This window comes from Spea bombifrons, chromosome 4 (assembly GCF_027358695.1).
Source record: "Spea bombifrons isolate aSpeBom1 chromosome 4, aSpeBom1.2.pri, whole genome shotgun sequence".
Classification (NCBI taxonomy): domain Eukaryota; kingdom Metazoa; phylum Chordata; class Amphibia; order Anura; family Pelobatidae; genus Spea; species Spea bombifrons.
The window spans coordinates 101257573-101274698 of NC_071090.1; the positions used below are offsets into that span (position 1 = coordinate 101257573).

Consider the following 17126-nt stretch of genomic DNA (forward strand, 5'->3'; position numbering starts at 1 on the left):
GCCGATAATACAAATAACAGCATCTGTATCTGTATCTGTTATTAGGAAAATATCGAGTGGAAGGGGAAAGAAAAACAACACATTTTGGAAGATTATCGAGCCCTCCTTATCTCTTGTGGGCTTCCTTTTTAAGACCACGGGAGGCTTTTTGTTAAATGGCCCATTGAATTGTATCAGTTTGGAGCACAAACAGACTAAATGAGGACTTTGTCTGGCGTTCAGGTTGTATGTGGATTCACAGCAGTGGCGCACTAATCTTGTTTGGGAAGCCTTTGTTGTATTTTTTTTTTTTTTTTAAGCAGGGACTTCCTAATGGAGAAACTCGCTGTTCCAGCAAATGACGTTTTCGCTCGATTTAAAGTTTAAACCAAACCAATTACAGTTCATTAATCAGAGTCCTCGACAAAAAAAAAAAAAAGAATTAGTAGAGCTTGGCCATTCTCCCTTTGTTTTCCTGGAAATTATATTAGATGAATGTTATTACTAATTATATTACTGATATTGATAACAATAATTCTATTTTAATATGTAATGAACTAATATATTAATAAATGTTTTAATGAATTAATGATATTATTACTGATGATATTACTTGCGCATGTATATCCAATGGCCTCGGCCTAGCCCACGATACATGGTTCACACGAAACCTGATTAAAGCAGCCACCCAGAAATAGTTTTGTCAGCAAAAATATAAACTGAGAATGACATTATCTATAGGAAGTAAAAAAAATAACATTTTATTTATATATATCTAAATTTTATATATATATTTTTTTTATATATATATATAATATTACATATTTCACTACCAGTATCACCTCTGTTTTGCGCAATAAAATTCTATGTTCTGCGGCAGGGTTTGTTGCTGTATTAAAAATATTTTAATATTAACTAAGATATTTATATTAAAGTGTCGCATTCTCCACTGGGCCTAACCATGTCCTTTATAGGGTCCCAATGGCATCATGGATGTCCCTGATTGTCAGCTCTGCAGGTTAACATCATCTGATCAGTGTGGTCAAAACAGTGTCTTCATTTACTGCAAAAAAAAAAAGATTGCAAGCTCATAAGAGCAGCCCTGTAACCTTGTTATGTATTTGTTAACTAACCCATCTTTATGTTGTACAGCGCCATGTAATATGTTAGCCCTTAATAATGGATGTATATAGATATAGATATATAGATATATGTATATATAGATTTGTATATATATATATAATATATATATGATATTGGGCCACTGGCATTATGGGTGTTGGATTGTCATCTTGGCAATTGTCATTTGATTAGTGGGGTCAGTCCTGTGGGGTGTGGGATATTTTCCTTTAGGGCTGGGTGTGAAAGAACAAAAGGACTTTTCCCTTTTCTAAAAGATCCCTTTTACAGCTTAACACCCCCTGTAATAGAGTGCCCCTCCCCAGCCAGCTGACAGGGCAGATCCCTCCCCAGAGCACACACACAGGGGCTTTTATCTGACTGCCCCACACTCATTCAGCAATTGCCCCCAGGAGCAGACACTCGCAGGCAAGCAGGGGAGCTGGGGCAGGCACAGCTTCCACTGGGGGACATGCTTGGCAGGCACAGGAAACTGACTCTGGGGTCCCTGAGCAGTGGAGGAGGTAAGAGATGGCAATGAAAAGGTTAATGGATGTCAGCACTCAGTTTAATGGGAATCTAAGGGTTAATGGATGTTATACTCTGGGACAGATGACCCATGTGCTGTGGACCACAACTCCCATAATGCTTGGCCAGTCTTTTAGCTGACGGCAGCCTACCCTTGAATTCATGTCTTACCAGCAAAGGGAAAGTTTACGCCTGTAAATAATGCCTCATACTAGCCTGCTCTCCCGGTTTTCCAGGGCAGTCACTGGTTTTAGGATCGTGTTGTCCTAGTATTCTAATGTATCTGTTTAAGTGCAATGCGGACAGACAGCACTTAGCGTGCGACTGACATTTAGAGTATTTCAGCGTATTTGGTGAATCCGACTGAAAATATCTTCCTTTGTATTATTTGCTGTAAAAAAAAAATAAAAAAAAAATGTTTTCTGCTGCTAGGGCAACATAGCTTTCAGCCTGTCTCCTTGTGTCACTTGGTGTGGGCCTAGAATTGTGGTTGAGGGCTGGTGGATTTTTTTCTATGAAAAAAAGTTTTATTCATTAGAACATGTGGGGGAAAGTAAATAACTTAGAATATTTAATATTTACTAGAATTAGAAAAAAAAAATCACATTTTTGTGCTAACATTTTTTGGGGCAAAATTCCATACATTTGAGTGATTGCGCAAAATTCCAACGTCTTGATTTGTCTATTTTAAAAGAATATATATATATTGTATTATTGTTTATTTAGTCTTTTTAACCTCAACATAAAACTTTTACGGCAAATAACAAACATTCAGCCCATCTAGTCTGCCATCTTTAAAAAGACATCTTTTTCCTTTAATTCTAAATAAATGGTCACTTTCACTCATTGTCCGAGCATTTAAAGTGTTAATAGGCATGCGCCTATTGTCAGCCACTAAAGAACATTATTGTCCGTAGGACTCCATAGGTAATTATCAGGCATTAGTGATGGAATTTCCCTTAGATTTAAAGGGGGGGAATAAGTAACACATGTACTGGTAACACGCATGACGTGATAATCCGATGGCCAAAAAGTGCTATTTATTCTGCCCCGAAACTAATTTCGAGTCCCAGATGTGAATCTAAAATGTTAACCTGATTTTCCCGCAATAAGGCAATTTGCGTACCCATGGCAAAAAAGGGATCGTTTCCCTTTTAAAGGGCTGTGTGAAGAACATGTAATAATGATCTCAGCCAGCCAGGGGAACAATGTGTTAAAAGACGTGGGCAATCCCCACGAACTTTTTAATCCTAGCAAGTTTCCCCAAAAATGTCTAATGTCTGTTAATGCCATTAATGTGTCTTTTCACTATACCCTATTGTAACAGCGCTGCGGAGTCTGCTGCCTAAAATAATAATAATAATAATAATAATAATAATAGAAAAGCTATTTAGTGTTTTGTCATTAAGAAAAAATACACCCGTTGTACAGCGCTACAGTATATGATGGCACTATATAAATCAATAAATAATAATTTGGATACTCGGATATAGAGGTGGGATAAGCGACATGGCCATATAGTTTGATGAAATCCCAGATGCTTTTAAATAGCATTCATAAAGTCTTTAGAAGAAGTTAATACATTTTAATGGGGCAACAGACACAAAAAAACAGCTTTCGGAGACCTCAGAGGTCTCTTTTTCAGTTGAACATATGAAGGTTCAGAAAGCTTATGTGACTTTACATATTTTCATGTGTTGGCCGAATACTTGCCTGCTATTTCAATTTCCATTATTAATATAATGTCCCTTATGTCCCTATTAACCCTTTGTGTATTGATTCCTTGTTCTGCTGTATTTGCCCCATAACCTTTAGTTATTATGTGCCGATATATAGCTGAGTTATCAACCCCTTCTGTAATTCCGTGGTCCCCCAAGGTACCAGGGGCAGTATTATTTATTATTATTGCTATTTATTATTACTATTATTATTGCTGTTTATTGATTATTATTATTGCTATTTATTACTATTATTTATTATTATTTTTATTATCTTGTATTTGTATAGTGCAAGCTTACAATATAGTTAATATAGCAAAAAAAAAAAAAAAACATACTGTAAATAACAAAAATAAAAGAAACTCTCCAGCCGCCTGGATTAGTACATATCGCTATCATCGCCGTCCGAGTTGCCGGATATTTAACCGCTCGGGTCGCTGGTATTGAAGTGAATAGAACGTCGGATTCCGGCCGTCGGTCCCACGCAGTCAGCCCGTTCCCACACTGCACGCCCCGTTAGATCTTTGTGCCGGCTGTAAACGATTGTGAATTCATCAGCGCGCGGCCCCCTATTATCTGACCCCCGAGCCCCTTCTTCTCGTAATACTTTGCATTCTTGCGAGTCCGCCACCCACTAGTAATGGAGGCTGACCTTCTTTTTATCGGGTGTGAAGATCTTTATTGTAGTTAATTGGATTGTAACCGCTATAGGGCAGGGAAGTGCCATCCTAATATATACATGGTCCCGGAACCTCCTGTTGTACCGCGCTCCGGAATATGATAGCGCTATATAAATCAGTGAGTGATAATCGGATGTGTAAAGCTATTAATTGTATTACAATATTACACCAAAGACACTGCTAAAAAAACATTATCTCACTGTTTTTCGCCTCTACCACCTCTGCTGGGAGTCTATTCTACAATCCTCCATACATTGCAGCTAAGCCTATGACCCTCTAGTTACTTCTCGTTTGAAATAAACTTCCCTCCAGTACTTTATTAAACCCTCTTCTGTAGTTAAACGTTTCTATCGCATCTCTCCTCTCCTCCATGCTGTCCACGTTGAGATCTCTCTGTCTTTCTTTAGTCTGATTTATTTTTCAAAGTAAAGTAAAACTTTTTTAGCCATTCTTTTGGCAACGGCCAATGAGCGCCTGTTTTCTTGGGTCACATGACCGTTAAGTGTTCCCAGCAAAAATAATTTGACCTTTTTTATAAAAGAATTGTTTCCAAGAAAGGCTTAGGCATGCGACTCTTGTTCCAGGAGTTATGTATCTAGTACTACTCTGCTTCTGGAGACCGTATAGATGGGGAGGAAAGATTTTCGATTGAGTCATGCTGTCTCCAGGGCTTGGTTTGGGCAGACGGTCTATAGAGAGGTGGTCTGACTCCATGAAGCAGACGGGTGGGCAGAGATGCCGAAAGGACGGGTGTCTGCGGTGGGGATGAGACGGGGAAACATGAACGAGACGGAGTGATGCCTTAGATAGGGAATTACAAGTGGAAAAGTGCAAGTGTGCGTAGTGTGTGCGTGCGTGTGTGTGTGTGTGTGTATATGTATGTATGTATATGTGTGTGTGTATATATAATCTCATATGTTTTGGCGTCGGCCATGGTAAAGAACGTCACTCATGACCCTATAAGTCATGACATCATCATTTGCCTTTAGTTATGATTTACAACTTTTTTTTTTTTATGAAAGGCAAAACTTTTGCTAATAGTTTTAAAGGTAGCTACGTTCACATTTGGCTTATTTTTATTAAATATATAATTTTTTAAATAATAAAACTAAAACCCGCTATTGCTCTGTGCACTGAACTGTTGTTTAACATTAAGTATTATTTAAAAAAAAAAAATTGTTTTGTTTTATATTTTGTTTAAAGGATTCCAAGAATACTTGGGTGACTAAAGCACAATAAAACATAACATATATGTAAAAAAATAAAATAAATAAAGGCACATTGATCTCTAGATTGTAAGCCTGTTTGAGCAGGACTTTCCTCACCTGTTGTTTCCGTAAGTCAAATAATGTTATATACTACTTGTTATGTCCTGTCCACCCATTGTACAGCGCTACGGAATTTGATGGCGCTATAAAACAATAAATTACGGTATATATATATAATATAATTTTTTTTTTTTTTTATATATATGTGTTCCTTTTATACTAAATAGAGCAGAACCCCCGCCCAGCTTTTATGTACCCTGCTTACTCCATTTTTTTTTTTTTTTTTTTTTAATTAGTGGCATTTTGGACTATTCAATACACTATTGATAATTTGAAAGGCATTGTTGCCATAGCAGCATAAAATTATTTTTGGTAGTTCATGTTTTTTTTGTATTATTATTTATTGAATGTATTTGCTAAGCTCTTTGCTTTAACATTTTTAGTATCGGGGTGTGTAGTGGTTCCAGCAGCACAATTAAGAAAAAATCAGCTATTCATCATACGGTGACATGGTGGCGAGATGAATGTTATCAGCGCAGGTGACAAAAGGAACAGGATTTTATGATGTAATCTGTAATGCAGAAGTATGCAGCTATACCGGAACCGCCAGAATAGACTGTGTACTGAAGCAATTGGGGTTTGATTGCTGTTAGTGATTTCTTTTTAAGACACCTGGGCTGCCATCACTTTTCATTTTAACGCACATTTATTTAGCATTTATTTGAATCCCAAATCAATGTAATAAAAGTGTAGAATGAGGTCGACGTTGCTGTCACCTCTGACGCAGAGAGATAAAATCCAATGTGCCTTTTATTTATTTTGAATGTATACGATTGTTTTTTTTTTCACCCCATTAAATAAGACTCCTTTTGGTTCCAGAAGGGTAAGCGAAAGGTTAAGCCTTAGAATTGCCTTTTATTGGAGCCAGCTGAGGTTAAGGCAAATACAATTCCTTTTATTTATTTTTGAGAAGTGATTGATGGCTAGAAGTGGCCGCCAGTCACAATGACCACTGACTAGCGCTGAGTCCTAAGGAAGGGCCCGCTGGTTAACCCATTAGTAAACCACTTGCGAAGGAATCCCTATGGGCTATTAACTTCAGGGGAGAGTGTGACAGGTCAGTTTAAAGCCCATTCATTCTAGCTTTAAAGCCCAGGGGTGGCTTGGGACGTGTACGTTGCCCCTCACCCACTGCTGGAGGGATAATTAATTACCCCATCACAACATGACAGTGTTGAGTTCTTTATTGAATGTGTAACTAAAGACTATAAAGGGTTAAGCACTGTGGTGACAACGAGGAGGTACAGGGCATACAAGGAAAATCATTTGGGACTAAATGCACGGGGAGTATAATGGGTGTTTGGTGTACGATTACTGGTAAATATTTAGTTAGAACACAAAGAACAAGTTGGGGAACCTCACAAAACCAGAAGAAACCGCAAAATGTATAAACATTACACCGGGTTAGGGCTGCTCTGAATCGGGCGGCTAGAAGCATTTTCCAGCTCCGTTCCACGTCTGGCTATAGGGGTTGAGCTGATTAAGATGCAGCCACGTCTTTGGACGGGAATCCGCCATGACTACGTCCTTTGTGCAGGACACAATGGGCTCCTCTATGCAGCGCCTTTCGATTTGCGTCGGTGAAAAGAACGAGTCTATGTTGGGTCATGATATCAGTCGGACAATTGGTTGGACTAAAAGATGCCAGTTCTAGTCCGGTATAGTTCTTGGCAAATGAATGGCTTTCAGAAGCTTCGTCATTGACCCTGGTTTCCTTGGAGGGGCACTTTGCCTACCCCTGCTAATCGGGTGTAATGGATGTGAAAATGGTCCCAAATAATCCACCACCCCTAAGGTGGAGGAAGCCCAAGATGGCAACTGGATATGATCATAGCAGGTTATGGCAGTCGGTGTCTTGATGCGGATATATATATATATATATATATATATATATATATATATATATATATATATATATTTAGTGGTACATGGCAGTGACCTGGAGCAGACACCTTGCGCACCTTTTGAGTGGAAATTTTCAGCCCAAGAACCCTTGATGCCTTCGTTAGATTGGAATTCCCCCCTTTAAAGTTGGCTAGGCCTGATCTCCAGACAACCATCTAGTCTGACCCTTTTGACGATCCAGCCCAGAAGATAGCGGATAATTATCTTTTTGATTGTCTTCTTTTAAGTGTCTTAGCTAGTCTAACCCCAGATGCTAAATAACCGTGGCTCCTAACTTTTTCTTACCGAATATTATGTTTTTTTCCTATTTTATCTTAATGCATCTTTTTTTGGTCCTAAAAATTCAAGCCGGCTGACTAATTTCTGGTCATAAATGTCCTGTCTTTAGCGTAAAGAGCTCTTTTGGTAAATGGGTAACCTATAGCAGATAGCACAGTCTATAACGCAAAACTATCTATCATGGGGCAGATAGCCGTGTGTTATAGACAGTGCTGTCTATCCGGTGGCAGATAGCCGTGTGTTATAGACAGTGCTGTCTATCCGGTGGCAGATAGCTGTGCGTTATAGACAGTGCTGTCTATCCGGTGGCAGATAGCCGTGTGTTATAGACAGTGCTGTCTATCCGGTGGCAGATAGCCGTGTGTTATAGACAGTGCTGTCTATCCGGTGGCAGATAGCCGTGTGTTATAGACAGTGCTGTCTATCCGGTGGCAGATAGCCGTGTGTTATAGACAGTGCTGTCTATCCGGTGGCAGATAGCCGTGCGTTATAGACAGTGCTGGCTATCCGGTGGCAGATAGCCGTGTGTTATAGACAGTGCTGTCTATCCGGTGGCAGATAGCCGTGGTGTTATAGATGGTGCTGTCTATCCCATAGTGGATGGCTTTGAGCTCCAACATTTTGATTCCACAGAAACCAGGACTCGGGGTGGTGTGGGTATCATTGTACACGTGTGGTGTTCAAGCAAAAGCCACGTAGCAGGTGCCACTGATTATAGCCTCCTTTCAGAGTCTTGTAGCCTCCAAGGCAGATAAAAGGTTGCTATGGCTGAGGCACCTTGGCACGTACTACTAGACCCACAGGAGACAGCTCCGCATAACGCATGGTGCTGGTGGCTGCGGGTGGCTGCGGGCGTCTCTGCATATCCCTGTCTCTGCGTTACCCATAGAATGCAGGATTTGCATTATTCAGCTGCGTTTCGTCTCGTGCGCCGGCGTAATTCATATGCATATTGCCAGGTTTCTGCACCGTCTCTAGACCCACATGAAGCAATGGGTTTGGGAATCTGGTCGCACCGGCTGCTCCACATTCCTGCGCATCTCAAAGGCCGAAAATCAGTGCATTAGCTATGACAAAAATCCAGCTTACAGAAACACAGCCTTATAAAGCATGCGAGCGAGATAGAGAGGGGGGGTCGGGAGGGCAGGTACCTGAGTAAAGGGGTAGGAGCAGGTGAGACAGGGCAGGGTTTAGTCTAAGAGGCAGAGAGCCGGTAGAGATTTAACAGAAGGCAGCACCTGATACCTGAATCAGTCAAACCGCTTCATCCCTTCAATTACCAGGGCTCAGGTACGTGCGCTTATACTACAGGTTGTGGATTTTAAAATGACCGTTTGGGGTTTTTCCATGTTTTTAAGCATTTTAGTGCCAGGGTGAGCACTACATGGCTCATGTTCTTGAGTCGGGATTTCTATTGGTTTTACGGAGTTCGTGTAGGCTTTGAGAGCCTGTCTGCTGAGGAGGTCTTTAGATTTTGTTCGTTTCGATGATTCTTTGCATGTATTTATATGGAATGTTGGTGAAACGGATGACGCGCCTGCTGCCGGAGAACTTGGATAATTCACAACACATAAAGATCGGGCACCAAGGATAGCAGTATTTGTGATCAAGTAAAATATTTTAGATACCGGAGACAGATTTTTTTTTTTTTTAATGTTCAAAACGCTAGGTGTTTTTTTTTCTTGTTGACTTAAGGTGAATAGTTTCCCAGAACCAACAGGGAATATTCCTGTAACAATGCAAAAACGTTCTCGTTCTACAACTTGTCTCCAGTTGTGTCTTCCAACAGTTGGTCTCATGCACTCTTTTGTGTCTCAGCAGGACATTCTGACGACTGCGTGCTGGTCAGCGGTACCGCCGTGTATAGGAGACTCATGGATTCGAGTTTGGACACCAGCAGCCTTGCGTTTCCCGGATATAGCCATGAAAAGGAGGTCAAGGAGAAAGTGATACGTGGGCGCCTTCAGAAGTCGGTGTCAGAAGATTCTGGAGTGGAATTGCCACCGCATTCACCTTTTGGATCTGAGAGCAGTTACAGCAATGAGGAGGCAGAGAGCCTGGAGATGACCTATCCAGAGGAGCCAGAAGTTCTCAAAACATCCGTTCCCGAGGAGCCCAGCATCTTTAGAGATTCCTCTTCTGAGGAGACAGACATTCTGGAAGTAATTGCCTCTCTCAAATCTGAGAGTGTTAACGAACACAGTTATGGAGCGGTGGCTCGTGAGAGGGACATCGAAAAGTCGGTTTTGCCGCATAAGCTGGAACAAGCGGTGCTCCGGAGCAAAAGGCAGAGATACTCTCCTCGAGATCGCGTGCAGAACAGGCCAGCCCGGAATAACCCGTGTACGTTAAAGTGCCAGCAGAGGGGCAAATCGCTTTCTCACTGCACAAGAAGCCCTCCTCTTTCTCATCCACAAAATGAGGTAAGACCATTGTTTTTAAAATATAACATAACATTGGGAAGTGGCATTGTGCTGTCAAACAAAATACCCGCTGTGTGATTGGGACATACACTGAATGCATATACTCCTTCTAACTTATTAAATTCTCCTTAATTAACCCTTGTTCTTCCTTGGTGCCAAATTCTAGGAGCCAGATCCGTTGCTTTTGCCCGGAGAGGGTCTCCAATACCTGGAGGATCTGTGTCTAATGTTGGAGCAGGTAGCGGAGTTGCAGCAAAGGAATCAGAGGCTTCAGCAAGAAAAGAGACAAGCAGAGAGGAGACTGCGCAGCAGAGTGAGTGCTGCCCCCTAATGAAAGAGACATCTCTCATTGCTCCATATCCGTGTCCCTCTTTGTTACCTGTGCCTTGTAGATACCAACTCTTTCTCATAGCTCCTTCGTTGTGTGTTACTTTCTACCATGTGCTGAGAGTTTCGGTGTCCCATGTGTGTGTTTCTCTTACACTACGTGAAGAGATCTCACAGCTGTCTCTGTATGTTTGTTTTGGAAGTCAACCACGTCTGACCGCTGTCCCTTTTGTCCCTTTTTTTTTAGGCAGCTTTTGTCGATTCCTACCAATGTGTGAGCTCCCGTCCCAGCAAAGTTTTGCAAAACGATACCACCGATGGAAATCTTCCCAATGCTAGACCCTGGGAATCGCACGATTATAGAAAAAGAGCAAGCTCCTACACGGGGATACTCAATAGCTTGCCTCAACAGCCAGGTGAGAATTAACCCCAAGAACATGCACTCAAAACTGCTGAAACATGGCAAGAGCTCCCCCTTAACCCTTGGGTGGGCGGGATGTGCCACGGAGAACACTTATTTTTTCTTTAATCGAAATATTGGGCTTAACGACAGTAGAGCTGAAACAACGAATCGATAAAATCGATAATAATCGATAACGGAAATCATCGATAACGATTTCCGTTATCGATTAATCGAGTGATCAATTCGTTGTTGGAGCACTCGGCTCCTTTTACTTACCTCCGCGAGCGTTCCCCGCTTCTGCTACACGCTCTGCAGTCTCCGCCTTCTAGCTACGTGACGGATGTGACGCGTTCCGGAGGTAAGTATTCTTCATGTCTATGTGCACGGATCGCACAGAGCCACTCGCACAGAGCGAATCGCTCTGTGCGAATGGAGCCACTCGCACAGAGCGGTTCGCTCTGTGCGAGTGGCTCCACTCGCACAGAGCGGTTCGCTCTGTGCGAGTGGCTCCACTCGCACAGAGCGGTTCGCTCTGTGCGAGTGGCTCCATTCGCACAGAGCGGTTCGCTCTGTGCGAGTGGCTCCATTCGCACAGAGCGGTTCGCTCTGTGCGAGTGGCTCCATTCGCACAGAGCGGTTCGCTCTGTGCGAGTGGCTCCATTCGCACAGAGCGGTTCGTGAGTGTGGGTGCAGGGCAGAGTGGGGGTGGGGGTGCAGGGCAGAGTGGGGGTGGGGGTGCAGGGCAGAGTGGGGGTGGGGGGTGCAGGGCAGGAGACTGGGTGCAGGGCAGAGTGGGGGTGGGGATGCAGGGTGTGAGTGTGGGTGCAGAGCAGAGTGGGAGACTGGGTGCAGGGCAGAGTGGGGGTGGGGATGCAGGGCAGGGTGTGAGTGTGGGTGCAGGGCAGAGTGGGTGCAGGGCAGAGTGTGAGTGTGGGGGCAGGGCAGAATGTGGGGGCAGGGCTGGGTGCAGGGCAGAGTTAGAGACTGGGTGCAGGGGCACAGTGCAAAGTGCTGGGTGCAAAGTGCCAGTGCTGGGTGCAAAGTGCCAGGGCTGGGTGCAAAGTGCTGGGTGCAAAGTGCCAGGGCTGGGTGCAAAGTGCAAAGTGCTGGTGCAAAGTGCTGAATGCTGGGTGCAAAGTGCTGGATGCAAAGTGCCAGGGCTGGGGCAAAGTGCTGGGTGCAAAGTGCTGGGTGCAAAGTGCCAGGGCTGGGTGCAAAGTGCTGGGTGCAAAGTGCTGGGTGCAAAGTGCTGGGTGCAAAGTGCAAAGTGCTGGGGCAAAGTTTCTTGAACAGTAATAGTCCACCTCTTTTCAGAATGTTTGGGGTTATTTTGTTTCATAAATATTGTGTTTGGGTTCTTGTACTTTGAAAATATTGTTTTTTATTACATCATAACAAAATAAGAATGTTAATGTAAATTTTAAGTTGTTTTTTAACATCCAGTTCATTAAATTCTTTTAAATAAACGAAAAATTTGCATATTGTTTTTTTTTATCCGATTAATCGATTAATCGAAAAAATAATCGGCCGATTAATCGATTATTAAAATAATCGTTAGTTGCAGCCCTAAACGACAGTACTCATCACATATAGCGGGAAATAACTAAAGTATTTTTCTTTGTAGACAATCGTCTGAAGAAGACCGACAAAGTAGAGCCTCGTTTTGTAAGCGTCCCGAACCTTCAGGATAGCCGCACTCTGTCCAGGAGTCGTAACTACAAGGTGAGTTCTGCTGAAGCGAATATACAAAGATATACAGTAGATTGTTGATGCCAATTATTGGGTGTTTACACAATTTAATTTATAAAAAAAGAATTCTGCTTTGATTTGCTTTGTATTGAAACATTAATGACTTTTTAGGGCTATAGAACACTGTAATTCACTCATACCCGGCCAACATTCCGAACTCTTAAAAAGCCTGTGTCCCAGTAGGTAGATCTGCCCCTAGTAAAGTGCCCCAGGGGCTGTCACCACTTCGGACCTGACTCCTTAGGAAGAATATGCTACCTCCCAGTGCCCCACCTGATTTCTGGCACCACAGGCAGATGTCCGGTGCTTAGACCGATCCTGTCCATGAGCCAGCTCTGCAACATAATGCTACTCATTCATAAGAGCGCGCTCGACAATCAGCCATTGGCTCTCTCGTAGTCTAGGTTTGGAGAGTCTAACTCTCTCGGGCATTATGATATATCCCCTTTCTCTCCTGGAATCGGCAGGGTGAAGCTTCACAGTGGGAAAAGGTGAAGGACCTTCTCTCCAAATTGACACGGAAAGCGTCTGGATCAACATCCGGTCCTAGAGTGACAGGAACCATCAGTAACTGCAGGTAACATCCCTTTCAGGAATTGTGCCGGTAGAAATATTATAGGGACATTCCCCCTAAAATCAAATTAACCTTGTCCCAAAGCGTAATCATATAATGGTATAGAATGTATAATAGATGACAAGTGGTGTGTAAAGCCCATTTGAAGGAAAGCTAGAAGAAAGACTATTCAGGAGGCACATGTGACACATAGATATATAACTTTTTCAAATGCAATTATTAAAAGTGTATATTGACTAATGAATAAGCTGGGTTAATTTAGTGCATTCCTAATGTAGTCTTCTCTCACCAGGTCTCAGTCACTTCTTGAAGGCTCCTCTCATGCTCCTCGGAGGCTGTTCCTGCCCAATCTGGTCATTAGACCGTCACGTAACCAGGGCCGGCACCGCGTGTGAGATGTGAAAGGATCGCACTCCGGATGAAGTTGTATTGAAGCGACAGAGGATTAATACCCTGTCGAGGAAGAAAAATTTACATTTCCGTGTGGATACCACCACATGTTTAGGATATCAAGCTGGGCAAGGGCAGCTGGTTCTGCGTCACGGTGACGTAGAATGCTTTATCCATGTGGCTGGTTACTCCAGGGCCACTCGACCTAACGTGGAGGAGAAGCGGATAGAAGCCGCGCATTGAGCAGGGATGCTCCGGAGCCGCGCGGAGAGGTTATCGTGGTTGGGAACGAGACGAAGGATAAGGAAGTTACGTTTTTTACGCTGCTCTGTGTTGAAATGCACATTGGTCGTATCGGGTTCCTGTGTATATGCATTTGTAAATAATAATTATAACTGTATATATGTTCTTTAAATTATATGCGTTAAATTATATTCGGAATTAAAAACATATTCCCTATCTGAGTTTGAAGACCCTGATTTACATGCACTGATCACTGCTGTTTTATAGAATCTTGGCACCTTATAATTAATTGCCCTGCACATGTCCTCACTAGAAGAGGACCCCTCGCCCCATAACTGCCCCCCGCCTATCTCTGCTCTAGAAGCGGACCCCTTCTCTTATAACTGCCTCTACCTATCTGCTCTATTACCCATCACACTTAATCTCCTATATCTTCAACTATCGCTGTTGTTACAGGGCTCCTCATTAATAAATTACCAATATCCTAATGCAGGTTAATAGCTGTGATCACTCACAGGACCCCCACCCCCGCTTACTGTCCAGTACCCTACAGCATATACCTATAATATATATACACACTATATGAATGAAAGTACTGGGACAAGGGACCATTTGTGTAAAAATGTGTTTAAAAAAATATATATATATATATTTTTTAATATATATAGATATATTTTAAATAAAATCACAGTCCCGCATTACACAAACCTCACTGATAAGTACAGTATAGTTATATTTAATTATAAGATATATATATATATATATATATAAGAAGACTAACCTACTCAGGATTTCCACACATTTTCGTGGCCTATTTACATAAATTGCTTATTTACATACCATTTAATGAGAGACCTGATTTTTTCATAAGGAGTTTGGATTCTAGATGGCTCATAGAATGAAGCCCCTCGTGGAAACCCCTGGGGGTGGTTCATGGAGGGGGGGAATTGTTGGTAAATTGGGAAATGCTAGTAAAACACATAATACTAGCGATATGATAAAATAAGATCGATTCCAAAATACAAACGGTTTAAATGATGGAATAAGGAGTCCCGTAGGTTTATGCTGAGATATTGCTGTCATTTATACAAAGATAACATCAAAGGCCGCATAGAACGTTTCAAGAGACGGAAGCTGTTAGATGAGGCAATAGAGCTGGGACCTTATATGACATCATATGTTGGTGCTCCACCTCGGAAGGAAACGCGGGGCAGGAGATTCAAACCTCCAGAAGTGTGAATGGGCCATTAGAAGTACTGAGTAGCTGTGAGACGGGGAAAGCTTGGTCTTTTGGCCCTCGGGCCAGCTAGCTAAGAGCCCCGCGGTTTCTCTGTGCTTGGTTCAGCCAGCGTGCCGCCGGCACATTATTTGGTGATGTGGGGTTTCACACACGCTCTTATTTGTATGCACGTTGGTGACCCTTCCAGGCATTTTTTTTTTGCTTTTTTTAACGTGTCACCAGCCCTGGCCTTTTCGGTTAGGTGTGCGGTGCATGGAATCACACCTAGTCTTAAGGACCAGGGCTTCTTATGGGGCACTTTTTTTTTGTTTCACACAAATTGCACTGATTCTTTTCACTTTGCACGTGTGATTTTGTGACTTTTTTGGCCCGGGAGAAAAGGAAGGGGCCGCACATCACTTCTGGGAGAGCCGCCTCAGAAAAAAGGGAAAAAAAAATGAAGGGGGGCCTGGTGACCACGGTGGCTTTATGGCACTGACACTTTATTTTTTTATTTTTCTTCACAGCGCATTCACTGAACCTCAGGGGTTCAATAATATTTTTTTTTAAATTACATATGCAACTAGATCCCACCTATAAACGGACATACAGAGCTGAGAACGCCCTATTGTATAAATGTGGTATACCCCAAATTTCTCCTCCACGCTGAGAACCAGACGGGAAAACTCCTTCATTGTGTAAAGTCACACATAAATGCGATAATCTTCGGTCATTAGCGGTTGGAGATTATGTTGTTCTATCGCACTTTCCCCCCCCAAACACTTAATACACCTTCTAGCACCCAATCCCATTAGAAGTGTGATAAGTCGAGCCTTGAGTTTTCTACCATGTGGGTGCAAATTATCGAGAGCTGAGCCAAGTATCCAGGGTACGTGCGAGGTCCGAGTCCGCTCGAATTTCTTTCCTACGACCTGCGTAACAATCTTCCTGGAGATCTAAGAAGATTTAAAGAGCCTTTAATCTATCCGGAACATCGTCAACCCCAAACAGTTTCACAGGTAGCTTTACTTCATTCTAGATCAATACAATAGAACGTGCTTTAATAGTCTAAGTTCCATTTTCCGGTTACAATTATTTCTAGAGCGCCAGCAGATTCTATAGTGCTTACAAAAGGGGGAGCGTGAAAATTAGTAATTAAATTAAAAGTGAGGACGTATAAAAAAAATAAAGCCGTGGCCTTCTTCTCTGTCTCCACCAAGAACACATGTTGGTGGAGACAGAGAAGAAGGCCACGCTTAGCCGAGTTGACAAGTGACTTACACCACGTAAAGATGTGAAGAACTGTAAACTTGCACAATTATGAGCTAAAGCCACCCATGTTAACCTCATTTAGCGAACACGGTGCCAAACGTAATTAGTGAATCATGTTAGTTTCCAAATGTTGGTTTTCAAAATGGTGAAGGCAACTTCCAATTTAGGACTGTGCTGGCTGACCAAAGAAAATGTCACTCTCTATTCATTAGGATTACTAGCTAACCACAAGAACGCTACGGAGGGTAAAAATACCCCCTTCTACACCATGCCTCAGTAGGGTATGTAGGTGGGCTTCAAGATGCAGACCAGAAAAAAAAATTTGACTGCAGATATCAACTATTTGCTCCATCTAGTCTGCCCATCGTTTTACCCACTGGAAGAGCTCAAAGCACTACCACTTCTGCTGGAAGAACGTTCCTCCCTCTTATTCAAGAAAAATTCCAGTGCTAAGCACAACCGGCAACATGAAGATGAGACCCTCATATGGGTTAGGTCCTCAGGCTCACCTGAGATCCCTATAAAACACTACCATGGATGTGTTCCATTTATACAATTTCCTCTGATCCAGGTCTCTGTTGACGGGTCCGGTAATACGGAATTTCAATGTTATTCCATGGAGCGCGTTCACCGGAATTAATATCCATGTCTTATATCCATAGGACGTTAAAAATGAGAATAACGGTATGGACCGCGTTACAATCGTATATTCCTAGGACCTCGGGTTCCAACGTTCCCCCACCTTTTGCAGGTGACCCCATTGTGTTTACCTGATTCGAGGCGGTAAATACAGCATTGTTCAGCACCTTATCAAAGCAAAGCTAATGAAAGCAGGTTTCGCCTCCTTGGGGATGAATAAATGCACAGCCCCTACTCACACACCATTGTCATTAAAACTCTCCCACTCTGTATTACCTTTCATTTACATTTGGGATAATACAGGGCATTGTTGGTTAAACGGGACGTACCTGAATGGATCAGCAAAAGCGA

At 42.5% G+C, this 17126-nt stretch overlaps 1 protein-coding gene across 1 annotated transcript; it reads left to right on the forward strand.

Annotated features, from left to right (window-relative positions):
- Positions 1 to 1499: 1499 nt before the first annotated feature.
- On the forward strand, positions 1500 to 13482 carry C4H8orf58 (chromosome 4 C8orf58 homolog). Its single transcript, XM_053463088.1, has 7 exons — positions 1500 to 1622; positions 9355 to 9959; positions 10126 to 10272; positions 10534 to 10702; positions 12314 to 12411; positions 12906 to 13015; positions 13305 to 13482. The coding sequence occupies exons 1-7, from the start codon at positions 1571 to 1573 to the stop codon at positions 13405 to 13407; spliced, it is 1284 nt and encodes a 427-aa protein (XP_053319063.1). The 5' UTR covers positions 1500 to 1570; the 3' UTR covers positions 13408 to 13482.
- Positions 13483 to 17126: the final 3644 nt, after the last annotated feature.

What these genes read in the sequence shown, in the direction of transcription:
- C4H8orf58 (XM_053463088.1), top strand. Translation starts at nt 1,571, where the DNA reads ATGCTTGGCAGGCACAGGAAACTGACTCTGGGGTCCCTGAGCAGTGGA. An exon ending in CCAGGAGTCGTAACTACAAG is followed by an intron (nt 12,412 to 12,905) that starts GTGAGTTCTGCT and finishes TGGAATCGGCAG; the next exon opens with GGTGAAGCTTCACAGTGGGA. An exon ending in GGAACCATCAGTAACTGCAG is followed by an intron (nt 13,016 to 13,304) that starts GTAACATCCCTT and finishes TTCTCTCACCAG; the next exon opens with GTCTCAGTCACTTCTTGAAG.